Source organism: Hippocampus guttulatus, chromosome 13 (assembly GCF_054856545.1).
Source record: "Hippocampus guttulatus isolate MCC_2025c chromosome 13, RoL_Hgut_1.0, whole genome shotgun sequence".
Taxonomy (NCBI): domain Eukaryota; kingdom Metazoa; phylum Chordata; class Actinopteri; order Syngnathiformes; family Syngnathidae; genus Hippocampus; species Hippocampus guttulatus.
The window spans coordinates 2,440,919-2,465,316 of NC_141273.1; the positions used below are offsets into that span (position 1 = coordinate 2,440,919).

A 24,398-nucleotide genomic window follows, 5' to 3' on the forward strand; every position below is an offset into this window, starting at 1 on the left:
ACATAATTTCTGTGAAAATAATTTTTGTTGAGTGCCTTTAACTCCATTGGATAGTATATTTTTTTTTAGGATAAAAGTGACGCAAAGGTTATACTGTAGACCTCCACGACAAAATTGGTAAAAATGGTAAGTGGTAAGACCCATTTTGCAGGCACAGAACATTTGACAAGTGTTTTGACAGTCATTTTTTTTTCCTTTAAGTGTTATGTTGGTTCGTATTTGTGTGTCCAGATTGCAAACAGGTGGGACCTGCTATTTCGACTGATTGACAACGTGGGCTTGGTCGGAGGAAGGATTCGGGGTTTTTGGTTTTTTTTTTTTTAAAATAAACCCATCAAGTGTTGGCAGTTGTCAGGCGTTTGTCTTTGATTTATATTTTTGTTTCTATTCACAATGTAGGGGTTAATAGATGTGTTGTCTTATTTCTCACTCTGGTGGCTGAAAAAAAAAACGCACTATCTATAATTATGAGTGGTCGAACTGGAGGAGAATTTAATTTAAAGTTACCTTGGGTTCACCTAGACCAGGAACATAGCAACTGGGTACATTGCATGCTTATATATTTTGGAGCCAAGGCAGTTGCTACACATTTTAATTATATACTTTCTGCACTCTGATAGAATATTATTGATTTGGCCTGTCTGTCTTGATAAATAGGTGTTTGAACAAAGGTATGTCATTTGTCATAAATAAATTAAAATTGATAACGTAATTTCCCACGGCACACCTTTTACGCAACACTAATTTGCCCCGGCACTCTGGGTGAGAATTACCGGATCAAACAAAGGTATTTAATACCTATTATACAGTCAAAGCCAGACATGCAAATCAAAATTAGTACCGATGTAAATTATAAATCTTCATACAACACAAACTGAGTAATCCAGGGTGCTGTGTACTTCTCTTTTTGTATGATAGTTTGTTTGTTTATTTATTCAACATATAAAACACAATCCAACAACAAATGACAAAAGTGAAAACAAGCAAAAATTGTAAAAAGAAAAAAACAGTCATCACAATTCTATGTTCAAAGGAGTAGGAAGAAGAAAGAAACGTATCTAGTCCTACCCCTTGTTATGTAGCAACATATAAGTTGATCCTTTTTCAATACAAAAATAAAGGAAAAATCAACATATCATCAATGCTTTTAACCTTATGTGTACTGTACTTATCTCTCTATAGAGCTCTCGGTTTGGGTATACATATTCACTCTTGCATATTTTTATATAAATTTTCTCATATTCATAATAAATACTACATTTCATTAATACATTTAATAAGTTGATCAATGTAATTCTGATGTTTTACTATATGTTATATCCATCCATCCATTTTCCGAACCGCTTGATCCTCACTAGGGTCACGGGGGGGTGCTGGAGCCTATCCCAGCCGTCTCGACACCCTGAATCAGTTGCCAGCCAATCGCAGGGCACACAGAGACGAACAACCATCCACGCCCACACTCACACCGAGGGACAATTTAGAGCATCCAATCAGCCTGCCATGCATGTTTTTGGAATGTGGGAGGAAACCGGAGCACCCGGAGAAAACCCACGCAGGCCCGGGGAGAACATGCAAACTCCACACAGGGAGGCCGGAGCTGGAATCGAACCCGGTACCTCTGCACTGTGAAGCCGACGTGCTAACCACTGGACTACTGGGCCGCCACTATATGTTATAGATATATCTAATTTATCATCTTAACTCTGATTTGTGTAGTTTTTTTGTACTAATCTTTTGAATTTGTTTTTGAACTCAATAAGCCATTTACTCATTTTCAGGTCCGTTTCGAAATTATTCCACAGATTGACACCTATGACTGATACACTCCTTTGCTTGATGTTTGTTCTTGTTTTGGATTTTTTGTATAGGTTAGTACCCCTTAAATTATAACAACTTTCTATAATTTCAAAATGCTTCTGGTTGGATAGCTATTAATGAGCACACAAGAAATAATTGCACATATTCAGAATGCAAATCAGTGGTGATGTGCATCTGTTGCCACCATATCTACCGTTTGGGGTTGACATCGATAGTGTATGGCTACCTGAAGGGACAAACTTAAACAAAACTACCACATAAAGTGTTAAAACGTGTGTAATATCACAGATTAGAAACAAAAAGTGTCAGGAATAGGCTAACAACTGCATGTACTACTATGTACAACATAGCATGAAAATGAAAGCGAGAGAGCTTTCAGACCAAGACTTGCTAGATGTTTAAATTTGTCCGGTTCAGACAAAAACGAATAATGTTTGAGGATTAAAAAATTTAAAAAATTGCAGACTGAGACAAAGAGCCATTACAAAAATATCTATTAAAGAAAATCACACCGACAAAGTACAAACTGAAATCACTGGTCAGAAGAAGCCAGGGGGGAAAAAAAACAAGGCATGAAACAAAAAGTGCTTGCAAATAGAACACCGAGAGTACACAAACGAAATATTCAAAAGTCCAATAACACAAAAACAAAGAGCAATAATAGAAAAACAAAAACACTGACAAACAAAGCTCTCTGAACAAAACAAGAGCAACCATCAATTGTGTCAAGATGTCTAAAATATCACGTCGGCTTCACAGTGCAGAGGTACCGGGTTCGATTCCAGCTCCGGCCTCCCTGTGTGGAGTTTGCATGTTCTCCCCGGGCTTGCGTGGGTTTTCTCCAGGTGCTCCGGTTTCCTCCCACATTCCAAAAACATGCATGGCAGGCTGATTGGACGCTCTAAATTGTCCCAAGGTGTGAGTGTGGGTGTGGATGGTTGTTCGTCTCTGTGCCCTGCGATTGGCTGGCAACTGATTCAGGGTGTCCCCCGCCTACTGCCCGAAGACGGCTGGGATAGGCTCCAGCACCCCCCGCGACCCTAGTGAGGATCAAGCGGTTCGGAAAATGGATGGATGGAAGCACAACAGTGAGCAAGGTCAATAATCCGACAAGGGCCAGCCAGCCTGTCAGCCCAGAAATACGGAGCCGTGCTTGATGGGGAAACGTGGCACAGATGCACTTGCTGGAGGGAATAACCCTCCACTCCAGCTGGAGCTGAAACACAATCAAGACAGAACATGACTGTATTCTACTGCGCATAGTTTCTTTGAAGCCATTTACAAACTATCCAAACAATAGATATAAACAATAATACATTTAAAATGTACCTGTATGTTAAAATACCATTGCTAAGCTTACAATTTTTGTCGCCAAAATGTACTGAGCAGGTCGCACCGGGCATCAGTGAATGGGAGCCATCAGTTCAAGATGATGGTTGTGAATATGACACAGTACACATGCAGAATCAAACATTTATTTATTGTATTCAAGCCATTCTTTCAGGGAAGAATTTAACCTGATCTGCAAAGAATCTACAATGCTGTAAAACGTCTTGATCAATTTAAATGGCTAAATTATGGTTGGCGAGGCTGATTACATTTACTCTAAAGTCCTGCTTTTTTTGGTCTGTGTGTGCAATTTTGTCACTTGGACAGTGACGTCCCTTCTGACACACATTTGTAGCTCTTTTGATGCATGCCCCCAAAGCCCCAATGAAGGTATTGAGTAATTTCTGCTGACTAAATATCATGGTACCGGTATCTGGTGCAACAATAGTCGCCAAGTCGGGACCCACTTTTATGTCCATTAAGACATTCGCGGGCCATATAAAATGATGTGGCAGACCAGATCTGGCCCCCGGGCCTTGTGTTTGACTCAGGTGATCTATGGTGTACCCAGCAGCATATGTCCCTGAAGGGCAAGAAGTCTCCTTACTACTCTTTTCGTCAGGAAAAAAAAAAAAAAAAAACGAAATCCACAATGCTGCGAGTCCAGACTAATTCCATGGTTTGGTTTGTCTTTTCGGAAGGAAAAAGAATATGGAGGCCATATCAAGACAGAGGACAGCACATGAGACAAAGTCATAAATCGGATGACACGGCAACTAAATCTATCATCAAACTGCATCCTCGGGTCTCATGGTGCCAAGTGCACATATGGACCCTTATGTTTACGCGTGTTGTTCATTATGGACAATCCGTGATGAGTACAGAAGTCCAGTAACAGAACACCACTCGGGTTCTGATTGGGCGTTCCTCCCAATCACGCCATTCCAGGCCTCACTCTTATTGCCCGCGTGAGCATTGAAGTCCCTCAGCAGAATGAGGGAGTCCATATGGGAGTGCTGTCCAGCATGCCCTTGTGTGCAGAGCTGGCATGCAATAATTAATGACACACTTAAACATATTTGTCGTTTTCAAGAGGAAACCAGTCTTTAACTTTTCCTAGTTAAAAAGTTATGAACCTTTTTTCACATTAAACTATGCTGAAATCCAAATGTATTCGTTTCCGACTGTTATAAGGCCTTGATTAACTGTCCATCTGAACAATATGCAGATAACAAATTGGGAAGAAATTGACAATAAGAGATAGTGTGGCTTCTGGATATTTTATACCGCCCCCCCCCCTCCCATGTTTACAGTCAACAGAGGCTTTCCAGTCTAATGGGATTTTATCCCATTGGATACTGTCTGATTGGAGAGGCGATTAATTGTCACAGCTGCACAGAAGAGTTGATGATAATACAAACTGCTTGTTGGGAGTGAGGGAGGGAATATTGATTGCATTCAGGAAAATACATATTACACACAAATCATCATTTCCTGCCCAGGAAGGGAAAAATACCCCCAAACATTCCTCTTTAATATTCAAGCCACAACACTACTGTGTCCTTCAACACATCCAAAATAGACAATTTACTTCCTATCTTAATTCCAGTGATTTTTCTGAAAAAAGCTGTGGATGTTTTATACGACTCCCTCCTCCAACTGATTCAAATGATCAGGATTATTGTACAGCTTCTGCAGAGCTTGCTCAAGGGCATATCAAACATGCAGGATCCTGGCCCTCGAGCACAGGAATCACCCTTACCTGCTGTTGACAAATTACATTGAAGTGGCGCAATTATGATTGCATGTGGTTCTGTTTGGGTATTGTTTTACTATGATAAAATGTTCAAGACCCTTAGGGCAAAAAAAAAAAAAAGTTTTAAATTAGACCTATTACAAGAGAAGTGTGTTGATAACAACCCTGCCAAGTGTTTTTTTTATGTATAATGGAAGTATGTATAATGGCATTAAAAAAATGTACAAACCTAATTGAATACACTACAAAGACAAGCTATTTAATGTTCGAACTCATAAATGTTATTGGTTTTAGCAAATAATCATTAACTTAGAATTTTATGACTGCAACACGTTCCAATAAAGCTGGGACAGGGTCATGTTTACCACTGTGTTACATCACCTTTTCTTTTTAACAACATTCAATAAATGTTTGGGGAGTTGAGCACACTCATTGTTGAAACTTTGTTGGTGGCATCATTTTCTCTTCCAATTTTCAAATCCCATTTTAAAACCCAGATTGTGTACTCCATTTAAATGACATATCTTCTTTTTTTTTTTTTACTGTGTGTAGTTTTAGCTGTGTTTTTATTGTGTTGTTCTGAGTTGTAAAGTGTTCTTGAGTGTTTTGAAAGGCGCTTATAATAAAATGTATTATTATTGTTATGATTATTATTATTATTATTCCCATTCTTGCTTGATCATAATCAGATTCATGAGCCAACTACAGGTATGTAAAACACACAAGAAATTTACCTTCCCAGTTACGACCTGTCCAGAGAAACATAAAAACAATGACAAAGAGAGAGAGAGACAGAGTGGGAAGCTTGTTCAGCGCCCCCGTATTTTAGATGTGAAAGGAAGACAATAGGGGTAACAGACAGAGCATGGCTTGAGCCTGAGGAAAAAAACCTCTGCACATGCAGCGTACATTTAAAAGACATGTACAACACATTTTGAGAGTTTACATGAATGGGGAAGATGGAAGGGGGTAGAGGGGAACACGAGGCAACCAGTGTGACGAGCAGCTCATTCCGTTCAATGGCTCCACAGGTCAGGTTTTATCTCGAGGAGCTATTTTGCCACTGTCAGGTTGGGGACCAAACCAAATAATTAGGATTCCAAAATGCAGGCTCAGTATGATTTGAAAAATAAAGAAAAATTACACCGACAAAGTATAAACTAAAATCCTTGGTCACAAAGTGCCAGGAAGAACAATGCATAAACATAAAGTGCTTGCAAAAAGTGTTCGACGGTCTTTACTTTATGATGTTGACCTAAATTGGGTCTGCTTTTCAAGCTAAGGCTCCAGGGGGGAAAAAAATCACCTCATTTCGTTTATACACCAGCAATAAGAGGCAGATGCTTTAAAAAAACAAAACAAAACAAAAAAAAAACAAAAAACAAAAAACAGGTCTCTAGTTTCTAATGCGTCTTCATTTTTTTCTGCCATTCCTGTTGGGAGGCAGACGGGAGGGCTGTGGGGTGGAGGGATAATTGATTGTTTGATTTTATCAATATTGTATTTATTTATTATTTTAATGTTCCTCTGAAGGAATGGTCTCTCAAAGTTATTTTTAAATTCATTTTATCTTTTAATAATGATAAATAATATACACATTGGTCTCTCAAAGTTATTTTTAAATTCATTTTATCTTTTAATAATGATAAATAATAACGAACTTTTTATATCAAAGTCTATTGTTTTAATTACACTAATGTATGCGGTAAAATAATATCTCCAACCCGACAAAGAAAGCCGTTTGAAATCTGTGAAGCCAATCTACACTGTCAATGTCTGGGCTCCATTGACTGGAATTGAATGAGTGATCCAGCAACTCTGTCCCAAGATGGCCACCCTATGGCGACAACACCTCGCCTCGGCTCACAGCGCGCATGTGCCATCTAGTGGCTGTAATTGTCGATGGCCGCATAAGATTAGGTCCTCGGAAGGACGCGTTCTCGGTTGTCTACGTCACTTCCTGCGCGACTCAACCGAGCGGAGCTCCACCATTCAAGTCAACTCTGTCTAAATTCGCAACGGTTTATGCGGTCCTCTTCAGGCTCCATGAAGAAGAGCCTTTGAAACGTCAATCCCGCCTGCGATTTTTTTTTCTAGAATTTGGAAACCACGTGAGGTCTGGTCGAGCTACAGAAGGGACGTCTAGCGGCCTTCTTAGGACGCAATCTATGCACTGTGAGATACCCTCTGATTGCAATGCGTTTCAATATGGCGGCGGGAGAACAACTTCCGGGACGCGGTCGACGGTTGAGATGTGTGTAAAAGACATCATTGCCGCCAGCATCGACTTGCGAGACAAACGGAACGTACCATGAGAAGACATCCTATATGTCTGCTCCTTGCTGGACAAAAATTGTTCGAGCAGACGTTAAAAGGAGTGGGTTGCAAGTCAAATGAGAAGATGCTTTTATAATCATAGGAAAACAATTCTTCGTATTCAATTATTCTGGAACTCTCAGTTAACCATTAAATTGGCATAAAACATGACTTGTGTCGTTTATTTATTTTTTGGAACAAAGTAAGAGAAATATATCAAAAAATATTAACATGAATGATATATTTAAATAGTTGTTTAATTACATGACAAATTTTGAATGACTGTTCAAGAAAGTAACTTTTCTGTGATGGCCTCTCAAGTGGCACGTTCTGGTAAAATGTAAAGAAATCCATCTTTCAAAAGACTGGTCATATGAATATCAAAGTTAATAAACAAAACAAACCACTATCACTTGTATTGCTAATTCATTGATGGTTTTATCCTGATATTCACACATCTATGCTTTATAATAAACAATTATTTATAAGGTATTTGAATTGATTGTTCTACGGAATCTCTTACATTTGTAGACAATAAGAAAGGCAAAACGTTTGTTGACAGATACACTGAGTCAAGGCTCACAGGGCACCACCAACGTGGTGGCTGCGGCACCAGGTAGCCCTCAAAGACCACATGAGTAACCTGCAGTTTTTTTGGGAAAAGCAGCTCACCGGTGATGGAACATTTTCGAGGAATGTACTTGGAGTGATCATTTCAAAATGTGAACACTGACTGATATTATTATTATTTTTTTATTTTAGAAATAGTGTTGCCTGTCGATACTTAGCTGTTTCCTAATTATTCGAAGTAATTATTAGACATCAACAGTGTTTCCCCAATCATTAATACAATTTATGCTCAATAATAATCAAAAACAATTCTAAAACGTAATTTGGGCGCAGCACCCACTGGCCCCGTGTAGTGCCACACCTGCAACCAGAAGGTGTCAGGAGAGCATAGAGGAAAGTACCACACGAAGAAGAAAAACGAGAACTACAGTAACCAGAGGTCTTTGCGAACGCATGTCGGAAGCCGGTGATGAGGTCAAAAACAAAACCGGCCGGCAAGTGGTAACCAGTCCACGCGTGGAGACCTGCTGAAGGTAGAATGTAATCTTTTTATTGACACTTTTGTTGAGTTTAGTAGCGCTTGCGGAGTCTCGCTTGTTGAGCTCCTGTTCTATTTTATTACAAAATTCGTTGCGTAACCATCGTGCACGTTTCTAGTGTTCTGAAGTAACAACCATTGAATTACGTATTCCAAGAAACGTAAACACTAAGAAATTAAATCGGCTTTTCCTTGCACGAAAGTGCAAATAAAGACATTAATTTCGTAAGTAATTAATGTTATCACCTTTCTGTTTAATTAAACTTATTGCCAGACGAAAGGTGATATTGAAACTACAGTCTGTCGGTCTAATTTTAAAAATGTATCTGCTTTTAGAGGAATTTACAAATCGGCGCACCTATTAGTGATCTATTTGATAAATATCGGCCTTAACTGATTTAGTGAACTCTAATGAAACATTAATTTTCTCTTCTATTCTGCAAACTGCACCAGGCTCTTCCCTCCTTAAAAATTTGCAACAGCGCCTCGATTATTGGAAGACAAATATTACCTATCAGTTTTGTATTTCAATGACAGTGACAGGCAGTATGGTTGGTGACTGGTTAGCACGTCGGCCTCGCAGCGCAGAGGTGCAGGGTTCGATTTTTGCTACAGCCTTCCTGTGTGGAGTTTGCATGTTCTCCCTGTGCCTTTGTGGGTTTTCTCCGGGTACTCCAGTTTCTTCCCACATTCCAAAAACATTCATGGCAGGTTAATGGAACACTCTAATTTGTCCCTAGGTGCTAGTGTGATCGCAAATGATTGTTTGTCTGTGTGTGCCCAGCAATTGGCTGGCAATTGCCTACTGCCTGTTGACAGCTGGGATTGGCTCCGTCATGCCTGTGACCATGGCGAGGATAAATGGATTGGGATTATTTTTACATGAAATCTACCAAATGAAAGAATGGACTCTCTTCATTCATCAGAATTTTTTTCCCTCTTTCCATTCTGTGGCAATCAGGAGTAGAACATTTCTGTAATTCAGCCACCCAAAATCCAAAGAGGTGTTACAAAAGCAAAAATGTTCACATCAAAGGCCACCTTTTTGCTTTAGTAACACCTCTAACATCTGAACAGTGGGTTCACTCTATAAAATTGGCTAATTCACCATGCTAAAATGGCTTTTTATTGCAACATAATGGTTTGTTTAGTGAAATACAGGGGCTCTGAATTACGGCAATTCACCAGAAGGCAGTGATCATTTTACAGTTTACCCCCAGCGAGTCCGAGGGACTCGCTAATCAGAAAAGTATGAGTCCCATTATGCATTTAGAGAGTCCCAAATTTCGAATTCTGAAATGGTCTACTTATTCAATTGCATATGATAATAACACAAACAACAACAATATACATTGATCCATCCATTCATTTCCTGAATCGCTTCAAGCTCACAAGGGTCGCGGGGCGTGCTGGAGCCTATCCCAGCCGTCTTCGGGCAGTAGGCGGGGGAAACCCTGAACCGGTCGCCAGCCAATCGCAGGGCACACAGAGACGAACAACCATCCGCGCTCACACTCACAGTTTGGGGCAATTTGACAGTCCAATCAGTCCGCCATGCAAGTTTTAGGAATGTGGGAGGAAACCGGAGGACCCTGAGAAAACCCACGCAGGCCTGGGGAGAACATGCAAACTCCACACAGAGAGGCAGGAGCCGGGATCGAACCCACGACCTCTGCACTGTGACGCACTAACCACTGGACCACCGGGCCGCCCATATACATTGATAATAGCTTTATTTCTTAGTAACAACTGCTGCAAAAATGTAAATTATTCAGGCATACAAGATTAACAATGAACATCGGCAGCTGTGTACTCCAGGTTTATTTAACAAAATAAATGGATCAAAATATGGTGTACTCATATGGCATCATGAATACAACATACCACAAAATCAGAGTATTTTTTCCAGTCTCACACTGCAAAGATTAATTTACTGGTAATCATTAATACAGGTAAGTATTGATGTGGCTTGACATCCTCTTCCCAAGACGATGCACGTGTAATCTATCAATTTGACGAAAGAATCTAACACACATCATCGTTAGTTCTACTGACAGTTAACATAACATTACTACACCTTGTGACGAATGGTTTATTCATAAAGTTACCCTGCTACAACCAGAAAATTATAGGATAACCAATACTGTTTCATAATATTTTTCATAGCGATTAGCCTAGAGATCTAATGACCAACTTGCCTCGTAATCGTGCCTCCCGTCGTATCTCGCTCTCGTGTTTTGTGCATACATCATAGGTGAGTTTAGTGATACGCCCTTCGGACGATTCATACGAAAAATCAGACTGGCATTCCCATTTCTTAAATGTCGTAATTAGTAGACCTTTGTGGGGGGGGGGGGGGCTATCTCAAACTGTCATCCGCGCGATTCCTCAGTTTCCACATAACGTTATCTGTTCCCCCCCCGCCAACACTGAAAACAAAACAAAATGAAAGTAAATTAGAAGAAACACACTCACACACCACACCACAAACACACATACAGGCACAGTGAAATCGCGAGAGATTCGATCGCGTACAGTCAACTCGTATGTGTTGACTTTTATGGGAAACCATTTTTCGGGACCGTCAAAATGACGCCACGGAAACGACATGCTAACCGGTAACGATCGTTACCGTGAAATCCTCAGGCTTGCCAAAGTTTTTTTTTTTTTTTTGACCGAGAAATTTCCTTGCGTCCCAAAAACGCACGTTATTTGGAACTGTGCGTCCCGCGGGAAAATTATGCGTCTCGGACGCGGGACGCAGAGGTAACGAGATGGCTGAGAAGGCCTCGTCATCCGTTAGTGGTTGTTCACAGGACGACCTCGTTATATTTCCAACATAGTTGTCATTTTTTTCAATCATGACCACACACACACACACACACACACACACACACACACACACACACACATACGTTTCCAACTCTCACAAGATATGTTCCCTGTTGGAATGTATGCTTTACATTGTCCGACAACAAGTCTGTTATACCAACACAGTGAATAAACACGTGCCCCGATTCTCACCAGAGATTTTCTATCTATGTATGATTGTACCTTGCTACCCTCTGCTGGCTCGTTGGCTCATTACCACTTCTCAAATAAAGGGCCAGCATGTCAGAACTTACATCAGAGTCTGATGTAAGTCTGATGATCAGACCAATTTTATGGTGGCTGACATGGGCAAACGGCCGAATGCTGCAAACAGAAGAATGCTCGAAACAAACAAACCAAAAAGGCAAGACGTTTGGCCGTTTGCAGCATTTCTTATTTGCAGCGTTTTTGATTTGGAGTTGTTATGTGTGGTTTTTAGTTTGTGTTTGTGTTTTTCTGTTTGAATCTTTTTTTGTCTGGAGCATTCTTGTGTTTGCAGCATTCGGCCGTTCGCAGTGTGGTTCCCCGTGTCAGCCACAGTACAATATGACCCCCCCCCGTATAAAATAACATAACATCGCCCTGTCATTGACTAGTTAAATGCAAATGGTTTTTTTTGAAGTCGCTTTTGGCATTTAATGGCTTAAGAGTATAATAGTGATTTGATCCAACTATTGTCTCTTTGTAAAATATTTATGTATGTATGAATGTATTTATTTATTTAATTTTGGGCATTTAATGAATTAACAGTCTGTATGTATGTTTGTACTTGTTTATTTATTTGACATTAATGTTGTTGGAAGACAGTTCATATATACAGTATATATACTGTGTGTGTGTATATATATATATATATATATATATATATATATATACAGTATATATATTAATAGTGTTCATTTTAATATGTTTTTTGGTGTTTTTCAAAACAAAATGCAATAATAACAATACTGTTTAAGTGCTGAGTTGATAAGGAGTGTCCTAAGAGTAGTAGTGTCATTAAAATCTTAACAATACCGATTCCAAGTGAGGATTGCACTGAAATCTGTGAACAGTATTGTCATGATCAAAAATGAAACGGCTTACATACATTTTTTTCCCCCCAATCTCACAGTGCCACGAATGGCTCTCCAGCTGCTCAAAGTCCCCACTCTGGCAACAGCAGTGTTTGCCTCTTCTGGATTTTACCTCTACAATAGACGACTTGATTTCAATGATCTAAGTTTGATCCGCTTTGGACGAGCTGCTGCAACTGTAAGATATTGCATTTATTGAGTGTGTTTTGGAAACATGAAATGAATTTCAACCGCTCAGTGAATAACTTTTAATTGTATGCATGTTATAATGAAAATGGCTTGTTGTATGTTTTAATCTAGTTGTATGTTAGCTTAGCCTGGAGTATTTAGCCTGACATTTTGTCGACAGATAAGTAAATTTTTACTGATTTTGGAAATATAATTCAGGAAAGCTGTGTACCAGAGCTTATCAGTCCGCACGTTGCTGGGTTCATTCATTTCAATGGACCCATTCAAGGAATGATCTGGTGACGTACGCGCTGCTCGCGAACATTTTCACCACAAACTTCACTATTACATCCATTGTAATTTGGTACTTATGAAATTTTAAGTATGGTTATGTGTTGTTGTAAAACACTAAATGCGTACTGTGTGTACTATAACTAGGCGGCGACAGCCGGCGGGTGGCTCTATCCCGCTTAAAACCAGGAAATGGACACGTGAGATGGAGTTTATTGCTGCATCGCTTCAAGAAACACCTACGTCTATTGACCAATCGGATGACAGTGATATCTCAGCCCTCCTCAATCTGTGTTCTAGAACCAGGTTGGAACGGGTTCTGAGGAACGGTTTCATTGAAACCGTTCGGCCTCGAAAAAGTGTCATGCAAAAGCGACCACACAGGGCGGAACCAGGCTATTTGGGATCGAGCCAGTACAATAGAAAATTGGCTCAGGATGATTGAAAATGTGCTCTTTCATTTCTGAAAAATAAACAGCACTGGTGGACACTTTGTAGCAGATGATAAATTAGAACATGCTTCATGTTGGCATTTTCTCGAATGATTCTCCAAATTAGGGGCGGCCTGGTAGTCCAGTGGTTAGCACGTCGACTTCGCAGTGCAGAGGTACCGGGTTCAATTCCAGCTCCAGCCTCCCTGTGTGGAGTTTGCATGTTCTCCCCGGGCCTGCGTGGGTTTTCTCCGGGTACTCTGGTTTCCTCCCACATTCCAAAAACATGCATGGCAGGCTGATTGAACGCTCTAAATTGTCCCTAGGTGTGAATGTGAGCGTGGATGGTTGTTCGTCTGTGTGTGCCCTGCGATTGGCTGGCAACCGATTCGGGGTGTCCCCCGCCTACTGCCCGAAGACAGCTGGGATAGGCTCCAGCACCCCCCGCGACCCTAGTGAGGATCAAGCGGTTCGGAAAATGGATGGATGGATGGATGGATTCTCCAAATTACTGATATAAACCCTACTAAAATTGTGTGTATCCTACTAATTTCTTTACAAGTTTACACGTTTTTTTTTGTTTTTCTGCAGACTGCTGTCATCAGCTATGACTATCTGACTGCTTTCAAATATGTGGAATATGGCACAGAGGAATATTGGGCCCTCAAGTCCAAGGTACAGTAGATACATTAACAACATTTTGCATTTGACCAGTAATGAAGTGTGATCATGAAAAGAGCCAAGCTGAACAATAAGCTTAAAAATGTCAGACCGGTACCGGGTCACGGCCAATCTGTTACTGGGCTGCACAGAAACAGACCTGTGAGCTGTCATCTTTTAGACGTGGTGGAAATGTGCACGACTCTAGCCAATCAGAGTGTTTCTTCTAACATTGGTTTGCAAGTCTTTGGGCCCACTGGTGGCAAAACAAGTGTTGGAAGAAACCTGACACCAAACAGATAGCGATAGGCCCAGGGAAGGGGGCATGTAGCACGGCAGACACTAGAGGGAAGTGTGAAAACCCACGTGGAAAGCTGAAATGCTGCGGGCAGGAGAGAGGATGCAATCCTGCAGCTGAAGCACACAGCGATTAACAAGGCAAGCCTGCTGGGGAAAGTCGGCAGTAGAAAAGGAGACAGAGGTACGTGACACCCTAAACTAGGAGAAGGGGCGAAAACCGCAGCCATCACTAGCAGAGGCCCAACATGACAGACTGCCCTGCAAAAACGGTAATGGTAGTTGTTACGCTACATCAAGGCAACATGCCGGCGAAAACATGGCAGCGCTATCCTTTATGACTCAGCAACAGGGCTGGGAGGACATGAGGATGACGCAAGCGAACGTGTGCAGAAAACCACATAGCATCTCTGCCAGAGAAAAGCCAACGGCGGCGGTGGAGCCCATTGCCGGACGGCGTTAGCAAGCACGCAAATCCACACTGTGACATGCAGCAAACAAAAGTGAGATGAGATCATCGAACCAGCACCTCACCTTGTGAAATCCCGTCGCACAGAGCAATGAACATACAGAAGTTCACCTCGGCGAACACAAACAAAGCCGTCGCAACTGTAGGACGGTGGGAAAACACATCTTCAACTCCAACCAACGTTTTCTGATGGCTGCAATGTACAAAAAAGCCAAAGAGAAGAAGCAACTGTGGTCCGGAGGAAAAAGGGAAACCCAGTGGCACGCAAGCCAACTCGTGAGAAAGTTCTGAGCGACTGTCTTCCAGTGCCACAAGCTTTCATCCACACCCTGAATCACCCGGGTCATTCAAGATGTTTCTTGATATTCATTCTCATTTTGCGCCTGCGCGAAGATGAATTCACTGCTTTCGGCACTGCCCCTAGTGGTCTGGAAGGACTTGGTTTTCAGAACGTTTTTGTTTGTTTGCAGCATTTCGCCGTTAGCAGCACGTTGGCCCCTGTCGGCCACCGGTCAGTTTATGTTGTAAAACACAATATATGGGTACGGTATGTACTTGATGGCACTTGGCTGTGTCTCACAAGTCTCACTAACGTGGAAGTGGATTTCTTCGCCGCATGCGTCTCCCTCCTTCATTCTCTCTCCCTCCGCAAGATGATTGCCGTCGGCTGGCTTTAGCTGTTCACCGACACCGACCTCACACATTGGTTAGCACTAGCGCTAGCGCTGGGCAATGTATCATTATCGTATCATCGAGATATGAACATGGTGGCGCGGGCACCTGCAGCGGCTCCTCTTGTTGTCTGTTGTCTGTTTAAGAGGGAGGAAATTTCATCTGTGCTGACACAGTACATTTGACAATAAAGTTGTTCTTGATACTTGATTCAACATGTTAATATTGAAATGAAGGAGAAAAATACTATGAAAGAAAAGTCTGGAAAAAGTCTCCCTTATTCCCAGGTAGTCTTTTATTACAGCGCATTCATTTTTAGATGATTTATCATATCATTTTAATATCATACAAATCCGGCATTTGAAGAGGTGTATGTAAATGTTTTCATATCCACCATATGCACACGCATACGCACATTCATGCGCGCGCACACGCCTAAGAGGGCATATCTCAAGCTTTATGAAGAGAGACGAGATCCACTTTTTCTTCAAAGCATATGCTTATTTCAGCGGGAGGGCGAGAGGGCGAGTCAGCGGCATTGGGGGACAAATAGATACTGATGTCTAATGAGCCCTTTGCTTCCTCAGCTGCATAAGAAAACGGCGAGCGTGAGCGCACAGGCAGTTCGGCGGGGGGAAGCGGCCATTTTGTAAAGTGTCCTTTCATTACAAGGGAGAACAAGATGCCGATTCACTCTGTGCATCTGCACGGTATCATGCAAATTTTCTTGCGACGGTCCCCCAAGATTGAATATAGACAAGTCGTCTTCATCAGGGATATTCACATATGTTGAAATTGTACTGAATGAAACGGTGATCGAAAGGCATGGTGGGAAAAGGTTTCAAAGCCTGTGAGGATGGTGATTAGTCCCTCATTAGTGTGTTCTCTGTTGATACAATCTTCACGGCATCGGCTCATGCGTACATGTGTGCTATTTTAAATAAACGGCACATTGTTTAGCAGATGTACGGGTTTGTATTTAGATCAAGCCTCAGATGATTTGCTTCCTTTAATGACATTGGCGGGTCTTGTAAATTCACGATTTTCTTTTGACGATGATGAATTCTGGATAGCTTTTGTGTTTTGGTTTTGCCTCCTGACAAGAAGAAAACATTTTCAATAAATAACTGTAAATAACATGGTGACTTGGCGGGCTACAAGAACTTAACTCTTGAGTTGCCACCGGTAGCGATGCCGCTGTTACTTTTAATCCATCTATTTTTTATTAAAAAGATAATTGTAAAGGCTATAAAGAAGTTATCCCAATATAACAATTATTCCTTAAAATGTTTCTCTTATCTTTTTTCATTCATAAAATACATATTTGTATAAAACACACAGTAATGTGAATTTAAATAAATACAAAAAGAAAAAGTACCAACAGCATGTACAACTTATTTTCAGGGAATACTGTGACATGCAAAGATTTACATTTAATTCAAGAGTGTCTTAAGTAACATCTCGGAGTTTATTTCAACTGTGGTGTCTCATTTTAAACACTGGGAGGAAATGACATACTGTACATGATTCAAACAGAAAAAGAGGAAGGAGGAACGAAGAAGTCTGACATTAGGTACTGCAAATGAAGTAAATTTAAAAAAAAAAGACTAATTGCTCAGGATACGACACACTGTCCAGTACATGTGTTACTTATGTCACAACAGAGACCCTTGATAATCCACTTTTATTTATTTTTTAATGGCTGCTGATTTTATTGCATATCCTCTTAGAATCCGTTTTAATCGATCAATTGGGGGATAAAAAAAAAAAGAAATTCCTTCAGTTAAGAAGTCTGATTTTGTTGTCCCTCTCCTAAAAGGTCGTCAACAGTTTTAACGAACGACAGGTCAATATGAAATGTGTGCGTTTTATCAAAAGTTCTTGAATCGCTTGTGTGTGATCAACTTTTTAAAAAAAAATCTATCCTCAAATTACCTTCTTTCAAAACTGCAATCAGGCTTAAAGAGAAAGCGCAGTACACAGTTCGGTGCTGATACAGAAGTGACATCATCAGGGGTGTCGTGGGCGTGGTACGCGGGGGTACGCCGTCCACCCACTTCTCCCGACGCCACATTCAATTTTTATTTCGGTTTTAGCCCTAATGCGAGTTATGCTTAATAACGTTGGCCTGTGATTATTTTGGTGTAGTAAAACATTACATTTAATGTTAGTTCAACTGGTGTTGTAGCCTATGATTGATGTTCTGTATGTATATATAGAACATCCCAGAATCGCGTACACCCACTTAAAAAATCCCCACTACACCACTGGACATCATCCAGATACTTGTTGCTCTTGATAAAAAGCAACTATCGTGCTGTTACACTTTTTCGTTTATCTGTAAGAGGCTTTAACACTGTGGACCGGACAGTTTTTAAAGTGCAGCATTATCCGTTTTGGTTTGTCACATCATGCGGTCTCCTGGTTTACAAATCATTTGAGTGACAGGACCCAACGTCTTGATTTTGTACACACACTTGTGCAGCTTAAACTAGTCCTTAGAATGAAGCTGTTGTTTTCAAATTCCAGCAAGGGTCTGCAAGTATTTCTCACAGTGTCCACTCTTGAGAGAAATTAAAACTTTTTTTTTTTCAGAAATAAATTGTCTTGCTTTTTGATATTAAATAGCGACTTGTCACTGCTATTTAAAAAAAATATTATCGATTACGGACACCTGTTATATACAAAGCTTGACTCTGTGTAGCATACTCCTCTGAGGTTTATTACTAAATGTTGGTCCTTAACCCATCGCTGTGAACTATACTTCAAAGTGGGATGGCATTCTTTGTCCACCACTGGTCCACTTTTATTTCCGAGGCCATTCTTGGCCATCTTATATTTGTAAATTAGTCAAAAGGAAAAGCGTTACTTCTTACAGTTTGCACTCAAATAACTTTTTTTTGCGAACTGTCTGCCCGCACTGAGTTTTTTTTGGGGGGGGGGGGGTCTTCTGTCTTCTCTACCCTTTCTACGGGAAAGTTGTTACAAAAGGAAGGGAAATTAATGATGGAACTTGATGATTTTAAATCCACACAAAGAACACTTGAGACAAACTCTTTAACCTGTAACTGTTTCATCAAATGTATGCAATTTTAAACTTTGTTGAAACTGAAACTTGACCAGGACTCCCTTGAAAAAGGCTTTTAATCTCACATTTCTGATAAAATAAAGTTTTTAAACAAAATTAAGGGCATGCGGGATAATTGACATGGATACACTTCACTTACAAGTCCAAAAACATTGTCAGCCATGCATGCTTTTTAGATGCTGCTAGTAAAACGGCCACTAGGGGGCGGCCTATAACAGTATCGACCTCTATAAGAAGTACAGTACCTGATACAAGGAAATAATAATAATAATAATAATAGATTTTATTTATAAGCGCCTTTCAAGACACCCAAGGACACTTTGCAATAACAAAAAACACAAAACAATACGGGTTGAGCAGCGGCAGCCAAAACGCGCCAGCGTTCACTCAACCCGAAAGTCAGAAAGAAACAATAAGGGTGGTATTGGCCTGAAACTGATATTACTCGTCCATCCCTAGTGATTTGCTTGGATGTTACTTACTTATGTTACTTACTTACTTACTTATGTTACTTAGATGTTACTTACTGATCTGACAATACAAATAGAAGGTGTTGGGTGAAGATGATGAGCACAGTAATTGATGATGCACAGTCCTGAGCAGTGCTTTGGCTTGATTGATGGGCCTATGGTGTACATAAAATGAAATGACTAATTGTGAATAATCAAAAATGCAACCCTGCAACCACTATCAAGAGCCCTCCTACATTTAAAACCAGTAGATTGTGATCACACTATACAATACAATACATGCTGATTTATATAGCGCTTTCACAACAGCGACAGCTGTAACAAAGCGCTTCACAAAACAGTTAACATAAAGTAAAATAATAAACACAACACATAACATAAAACACGGACAGTCGTGCAGTCCTAACCACTTTTCCGTCACACGCTTTGTTGTTTGAAGCAGTTTGAGATGAAAGAGGAGAGAATCAGAGTGTCCTTTAACCAGTGGATCAGAGACGTCATGCTCAAAATGTGCACACGTCGGCTACAAGCTAAGTTTCAAAGTCAACAAGAAGCTGTAGCATCCATTGAGGAAAAAAGAGATTGGTTCACTTCTCCTGTCCCATGGAAATCCATTTCAATTCCAAGCGGCGACTCTCAGTTCCAAATACGCATCGGCGCTCTGCGCCGACGCTCCTCTCTCCTCATCCTCAACTTCAGCAGCCATCCATCCAGCCGCACTAACGCCGACTGTCCAACAGCGCCGACATAGCCACTGAACAAAACGGGGTTGTGAAAAATGCTGCCCATTACAGGCGCGAAAAACACAAGCACCCCAGGTCTGTCCAGCACCGACAGTCAATGGCGCCCACATTCCTCCCAATCAACATCCGTGCTGCTACAGGCGTGCTGCCGAGAAGGCGCAACCACCAAGCACAGATACTTCTCCTTTGACGAATGTCGTGGCCAAAAAGCGCTGAAAACAGTGTTTTACCCAGGAAGATGATGTTATTTGCCAAGAAAAGATAACATACCTTATGTAAGTCACGCATTGAATTTCTGCTTGTAACAAGTAACCTGACCTCAATTGAGCAAAAGCATAACGTGCCTGATTGCCCTCCGTTGTTGTGAACATTGTACTCTCCAACCAGCAGATGCCAGCATTTACTGATTCCTGACAAGCTCAGCAGTGCAGTTCTGCCACCAGACGGATGAGCGTGCTTAGCCTAGATAAAGGAGCCGTCTTCACTTCTTTGCTCCTTTGAGGGGAAGATGTACAAAGAAGGGTGGCGCATGATAAATGCTGACAGTCGTGTGCTGCAGTTTAACAGTCAAACGAGTCTGAGGCGAGGAAATCCTTGAGGGATATGGCGGGATGTGGAATACATTTCACTTTGGCTTCCAAGCAGCTGTGACAGGGAGATCATTATTGAAAAGCTGATTGCAGCAGCAGCTGCTGCAGTACTTGCTTTTTGTGTGTCATTGATGTGATAGCCGGTGGTGGTAGACTCTGCGTTGTATTTGAAGAATGCACATCAGGATTTCTTCAGGTTTGAGACGGGTTTAATTTCCGATGAAGTTTGCACAAAAAAAGAAATCCGCCAGTCAAATGTGGTCTTGTCAAGTGCCTTTCTACTGAGGAGAGCAGCAGTAAAAGGGTGCAGGATGTATTATAGATTACAGAAAACATATTAACAACCACATATAGCATATCTGACAAAGAAAAATATTAAAATTTAGTCAAATAACATGCCTCTACATCAGGGGTAGGGAACTCCGGCTCCTCGAGAGCCATATCGCGCCTGTTTTGGAACTCTCCCTACCCCACGCACCTGATTCAATTGATGATTGTTTCAGGCTTTGACAAAGCGAGCTGATGAGCTAATCGTATGAATCGGGTGTGTGGCTCTTGAGGGACCAGAGTGCCCTACCCCTGCTCTACATAGATGAAAAAGACACTAACATTACTAAGTATAAGGAGAGAAGTAGAGATGAAGTCGGGAGACACACTGGACATAATGTCCCACATATGGACCCTGGAGGCGACATTCAGGAAACCTGTAAGGTTGTTATTATTCCGAGTTACACAGATTTCATATAATTTAATGCATCAACTATGTACAATGCAGCGAGGAGGTTTAAATACAGTCAACAACCCTTTCAAAACTCAAATATTAGCAATATTACGTAGTCTCTCCAGCGCGTTCCTTCTTTCTGATGTTTCCATCACTTGGGACCGCTACATCCACTACAACGGCTTTCCTCTGCCCTTTATCTTTGATCACGATATCTGGTTGGTTCGCCATTACCATCTTGTCAGTCTGGATCTGGAAGTCCCACAGGATCTTCGCTCTGTCATTCTCCACCACCTTCAGAGGTGTTTCCCATTTTGACCTTGGGGTTTCCAGTCCATACTCCGCACAGATGTTTCGGTAGACTATGCCAGCCACCTGGTTATGGCGTTCCATGTAGGCTTTCCCTGCCAGCATCTTACACCCATCCATGTGTCCACTTATCTTAGCCGCAATGATGCCTGACATGAGCTTCCATGTTGTGGAGAGACAGGTTATTGGCCGATAGTTGGATGGGACTGCACCCTTTGAGGGATCCTTCATGATCAGGATCGTTTGCCCTTTGGTTAGCCATCCTGGGTGAGTCCCATCCCTCAGCAGCTGGTTCATTTGTGCTGCTAGGCGCTCATGGAGTGCTGTGAGTTTCTTTAGCCAGTAGGTGTGGACCATGTCCGGGCCTGGTGCTGTCCAGTTCTTCATATCTGAGACTCTTTCCTGTATGTCTGCCACTGTTATGGTAACTGGGTTCTGTTCAGGGAGGTTGCTGTGCTCCTCTCTCAGGGTCACCAGCCATTGTGCACTGCTGTTATGTGCAACCTCCTTCTCCCATATGCCTTTCCAGTACCTTTCAGTTTCCAGTCTTGGTGGGTCAGCTCTGTTGTTAGGACCCTGCCACTGAGCGTACACTTTCGCAGGTTGTGTTGCGAACAGCCTGTTTATTCGTCTGGCCTCATTCTCTTTCGTGTACCGCTTTAGGCGGCTGGACAAGGCTTGGAGCCTTTGTTTGGCAGTTTCGAGTGCTTCATCTGGTCATCTGGATGTGCCTCTCGGGTATCGGCCTTTTCATCACACCTCTCTGGGCCTCCGTCAATTGACTCACATCTTTCCGAGCCGCCTTGATCTTAGCCTCCAACCGTCTTTTCCATGGTGGGTAACGTATCTCATGGCTTCCATGGTTGCTCTTATAGCCAAGCATCTCAAGGATCACTGATGCTGAAGCGTATATCAGCTCATTGGTTTCCGTGATCGTTACGGTAGGGATCGCCCTCAGTGCTGCATTCACACTTTCCATGAGACTTTCAGGTGGTACTTCACATAGCCGTTGTAATCGGTTTCTAGGTTGCCCAGCTTTATATATACATATATATATATATATATATATATATATGTATATGTATTTATTTATGTTATACATGTATGTGTATATGTGTATATATATATAAATTATATGTATATATACTGTAAATATAATATATATACAGCATGTATATATATATATATATGTATATGTGGTTCTATTTTTTTTTCCACTATCAACGAATTCTAGCGAATGTAATCTACCCCATTTTAGCACCGCTGGTAAACTGTATTGCTATAGGACTTAGAAACATGCGCACAAACACTAAGCATGCGTGCCATTCCCCACCCCCTTTTTTTGTGCTTGGCAGTCCGACTTGCCTCAGTGAGCCGAAAAATGACCTAATCATGGGCACCCTAATCATAAAATGGGGCTTGTTCACCGTCTTCTAATCCTCGCCATTAAATCCCGGTGTTGCAACAGAAATCATTTACTGCAGCTGTGCTCTCAATATAGGAACAGCTGCCCAAACAGCATACAATGAGCTCACCTTTGACTCTTTTTCAAGAAGTCAGTACTGAATATCCATTGTTGTCTCCTCTATTTGCTGCACACACTGTTTAACATCCAGGAGCCACCCTCTCTCTTGCAAAATGATTCTTTTTAAACAGGATGTAATTATTTTTGCCTGTTCTGTTATTAATTGTTGTTGACTGTTCTTTGAATTGTGATTCATTCACAATTGGTTTACCACAGTTACTAAGATGTCACCAGCGAATACATTTATATTTTTTAGATATTTTAGAAACCCACTTTTATTTCTTTGCTTTACTTTTAAATGTTTTTAAAGTTTTCTGTTGATGTGTTTCAATGTCAACCAATGTACGTTCTAATATTTTTTGTAAGCTACTTTTCTCTGCTTTGCTTTTGAATGTCGTTCACTGTTCCTTGTCAATGCTTGTAGTTGTTTTGGCTCTGCTTGTGTGACGCACATACAGTACATTTGACAATAAAGCTTATCCAATCCAATCCACATTGAGTTGACTTGTGTTTGAAATGTGCCATATAATTAAAAATGCCTTGCGTTGCATTGCCTTGCTTTGCCTCCCAGCGAATATAGGCCTAGATTCTCAACTCGACTCAACTGTATTTATAGAGCACTTTCAAACAGCCATTGCTGCATACAAAGTGCTGTACATGGAGCAACTAACATACAGTATGTACAGCAATAAATCAATTACAAAGATGGTAGAAGGCACCAAACAGTAAAACTAAGATCAAATCTGAGTCATGCTGAGTCAAATGCCAAAGAATACAAGTGAGTTTTGAGGCGGGTTTTAAAGATGGGCAGCAAGAAGGGTTGCCGAATGTTCAGTGGGAGGTCATTCCAGAGAGAGAGACCAGCAACGGAAAAGGCTTGATCCCCTCTGAGCCTCCGTTTAGTTCTTGGTACTTCTAGTAATAATAATAATAATGTCTGGTCCGCAGACCTGAGGCGTGGGGCAGTTGTGTAGGGGCGGATGAGCTCAGAAAGGTAAGGTGGTGCAAGGTCATTTAAAGATTTGAAAACAAATAGGATCTTGAAAACAACTCCAAAATGTATAGGGAGCCAGTGAAGGGATGCCAGAGTAGGAGTTATGTGCTCCATCTTACGAGTACCAGTCAAGAGGCGAGCAGCAGCGTTCTGGTTTTGAAACCAACATTTACTGAATGGGCTATTCATGATCATTTACATGTAACTGTTTGGCGTCTGGAATTGAAATTGTTTTCATGATTTATAAATTGTCTCATAACTTCAGGGTTACCGCTGGATTCCTCGTTCCCTGTGAGTCCCTAAAATAAGAATGTTTTTAAAAGATGTGTCTTAAATATCCCATGTATATACTTCATGTTGTTTTGTGTTTAGTTTTACAATAAAATCCAACGGAGATTTCATTGAACCGCTGAACACACTCTCAAGGAGGGCAGAGTAATTGTTGCAAGCAAAGTGCTTGGTGCATGAAAGGTGCTTTCACAACACTGCGACTTTTGTAAACACACACTTTGACTTTCAGCACATACATTATATTCCTTAATGCTTTTTGTGAGTGTGAAAAACTAAAATCTAAAACACTGTTAAATGTTGTTATTTTGCACAGTGCTAAGTTACAGTCCTCTCTATTGTTTGTTTTCATGCTTGTCATTCCACAAATGTATCCAGTCTGCTTTATTTGTTTACCAGTTTGAG

General features: G+C 41.1%; 1 protein-coding gene across 1 annotated transcript in view; it reads left to right on the forward strand.

Annotated features, from left to right (window-relative positions):
* The first annotated feature begins 8,256 nt into the window (after positions 1-8,256).
* The window catches only part of adck1 (aarF domain containing kinase 1), a 49,300-nt gene continuing 33,158 nt past the window's right edge, over positions 8,257-24,398 (forward strand). Inside the window, exons 1-3 of the mRNA XM_086128206.1 lie at positions 8,257-8,325; positions 12,316-12,455; positions 13,759-13,842. Of these exons, the coding sequence (XP_085984332.1) occupies positions 12,324-12,455; positions 13,759-13,842 (216 nt within the window). The 5' untranslated portion in view covers positions 8,257-8,325; positions 12,316-12,323. The remainder of the gene's footprint in view (positions 8,326-12,315; positions 12,456-13,758; positions 13,843-24,398) is intronic.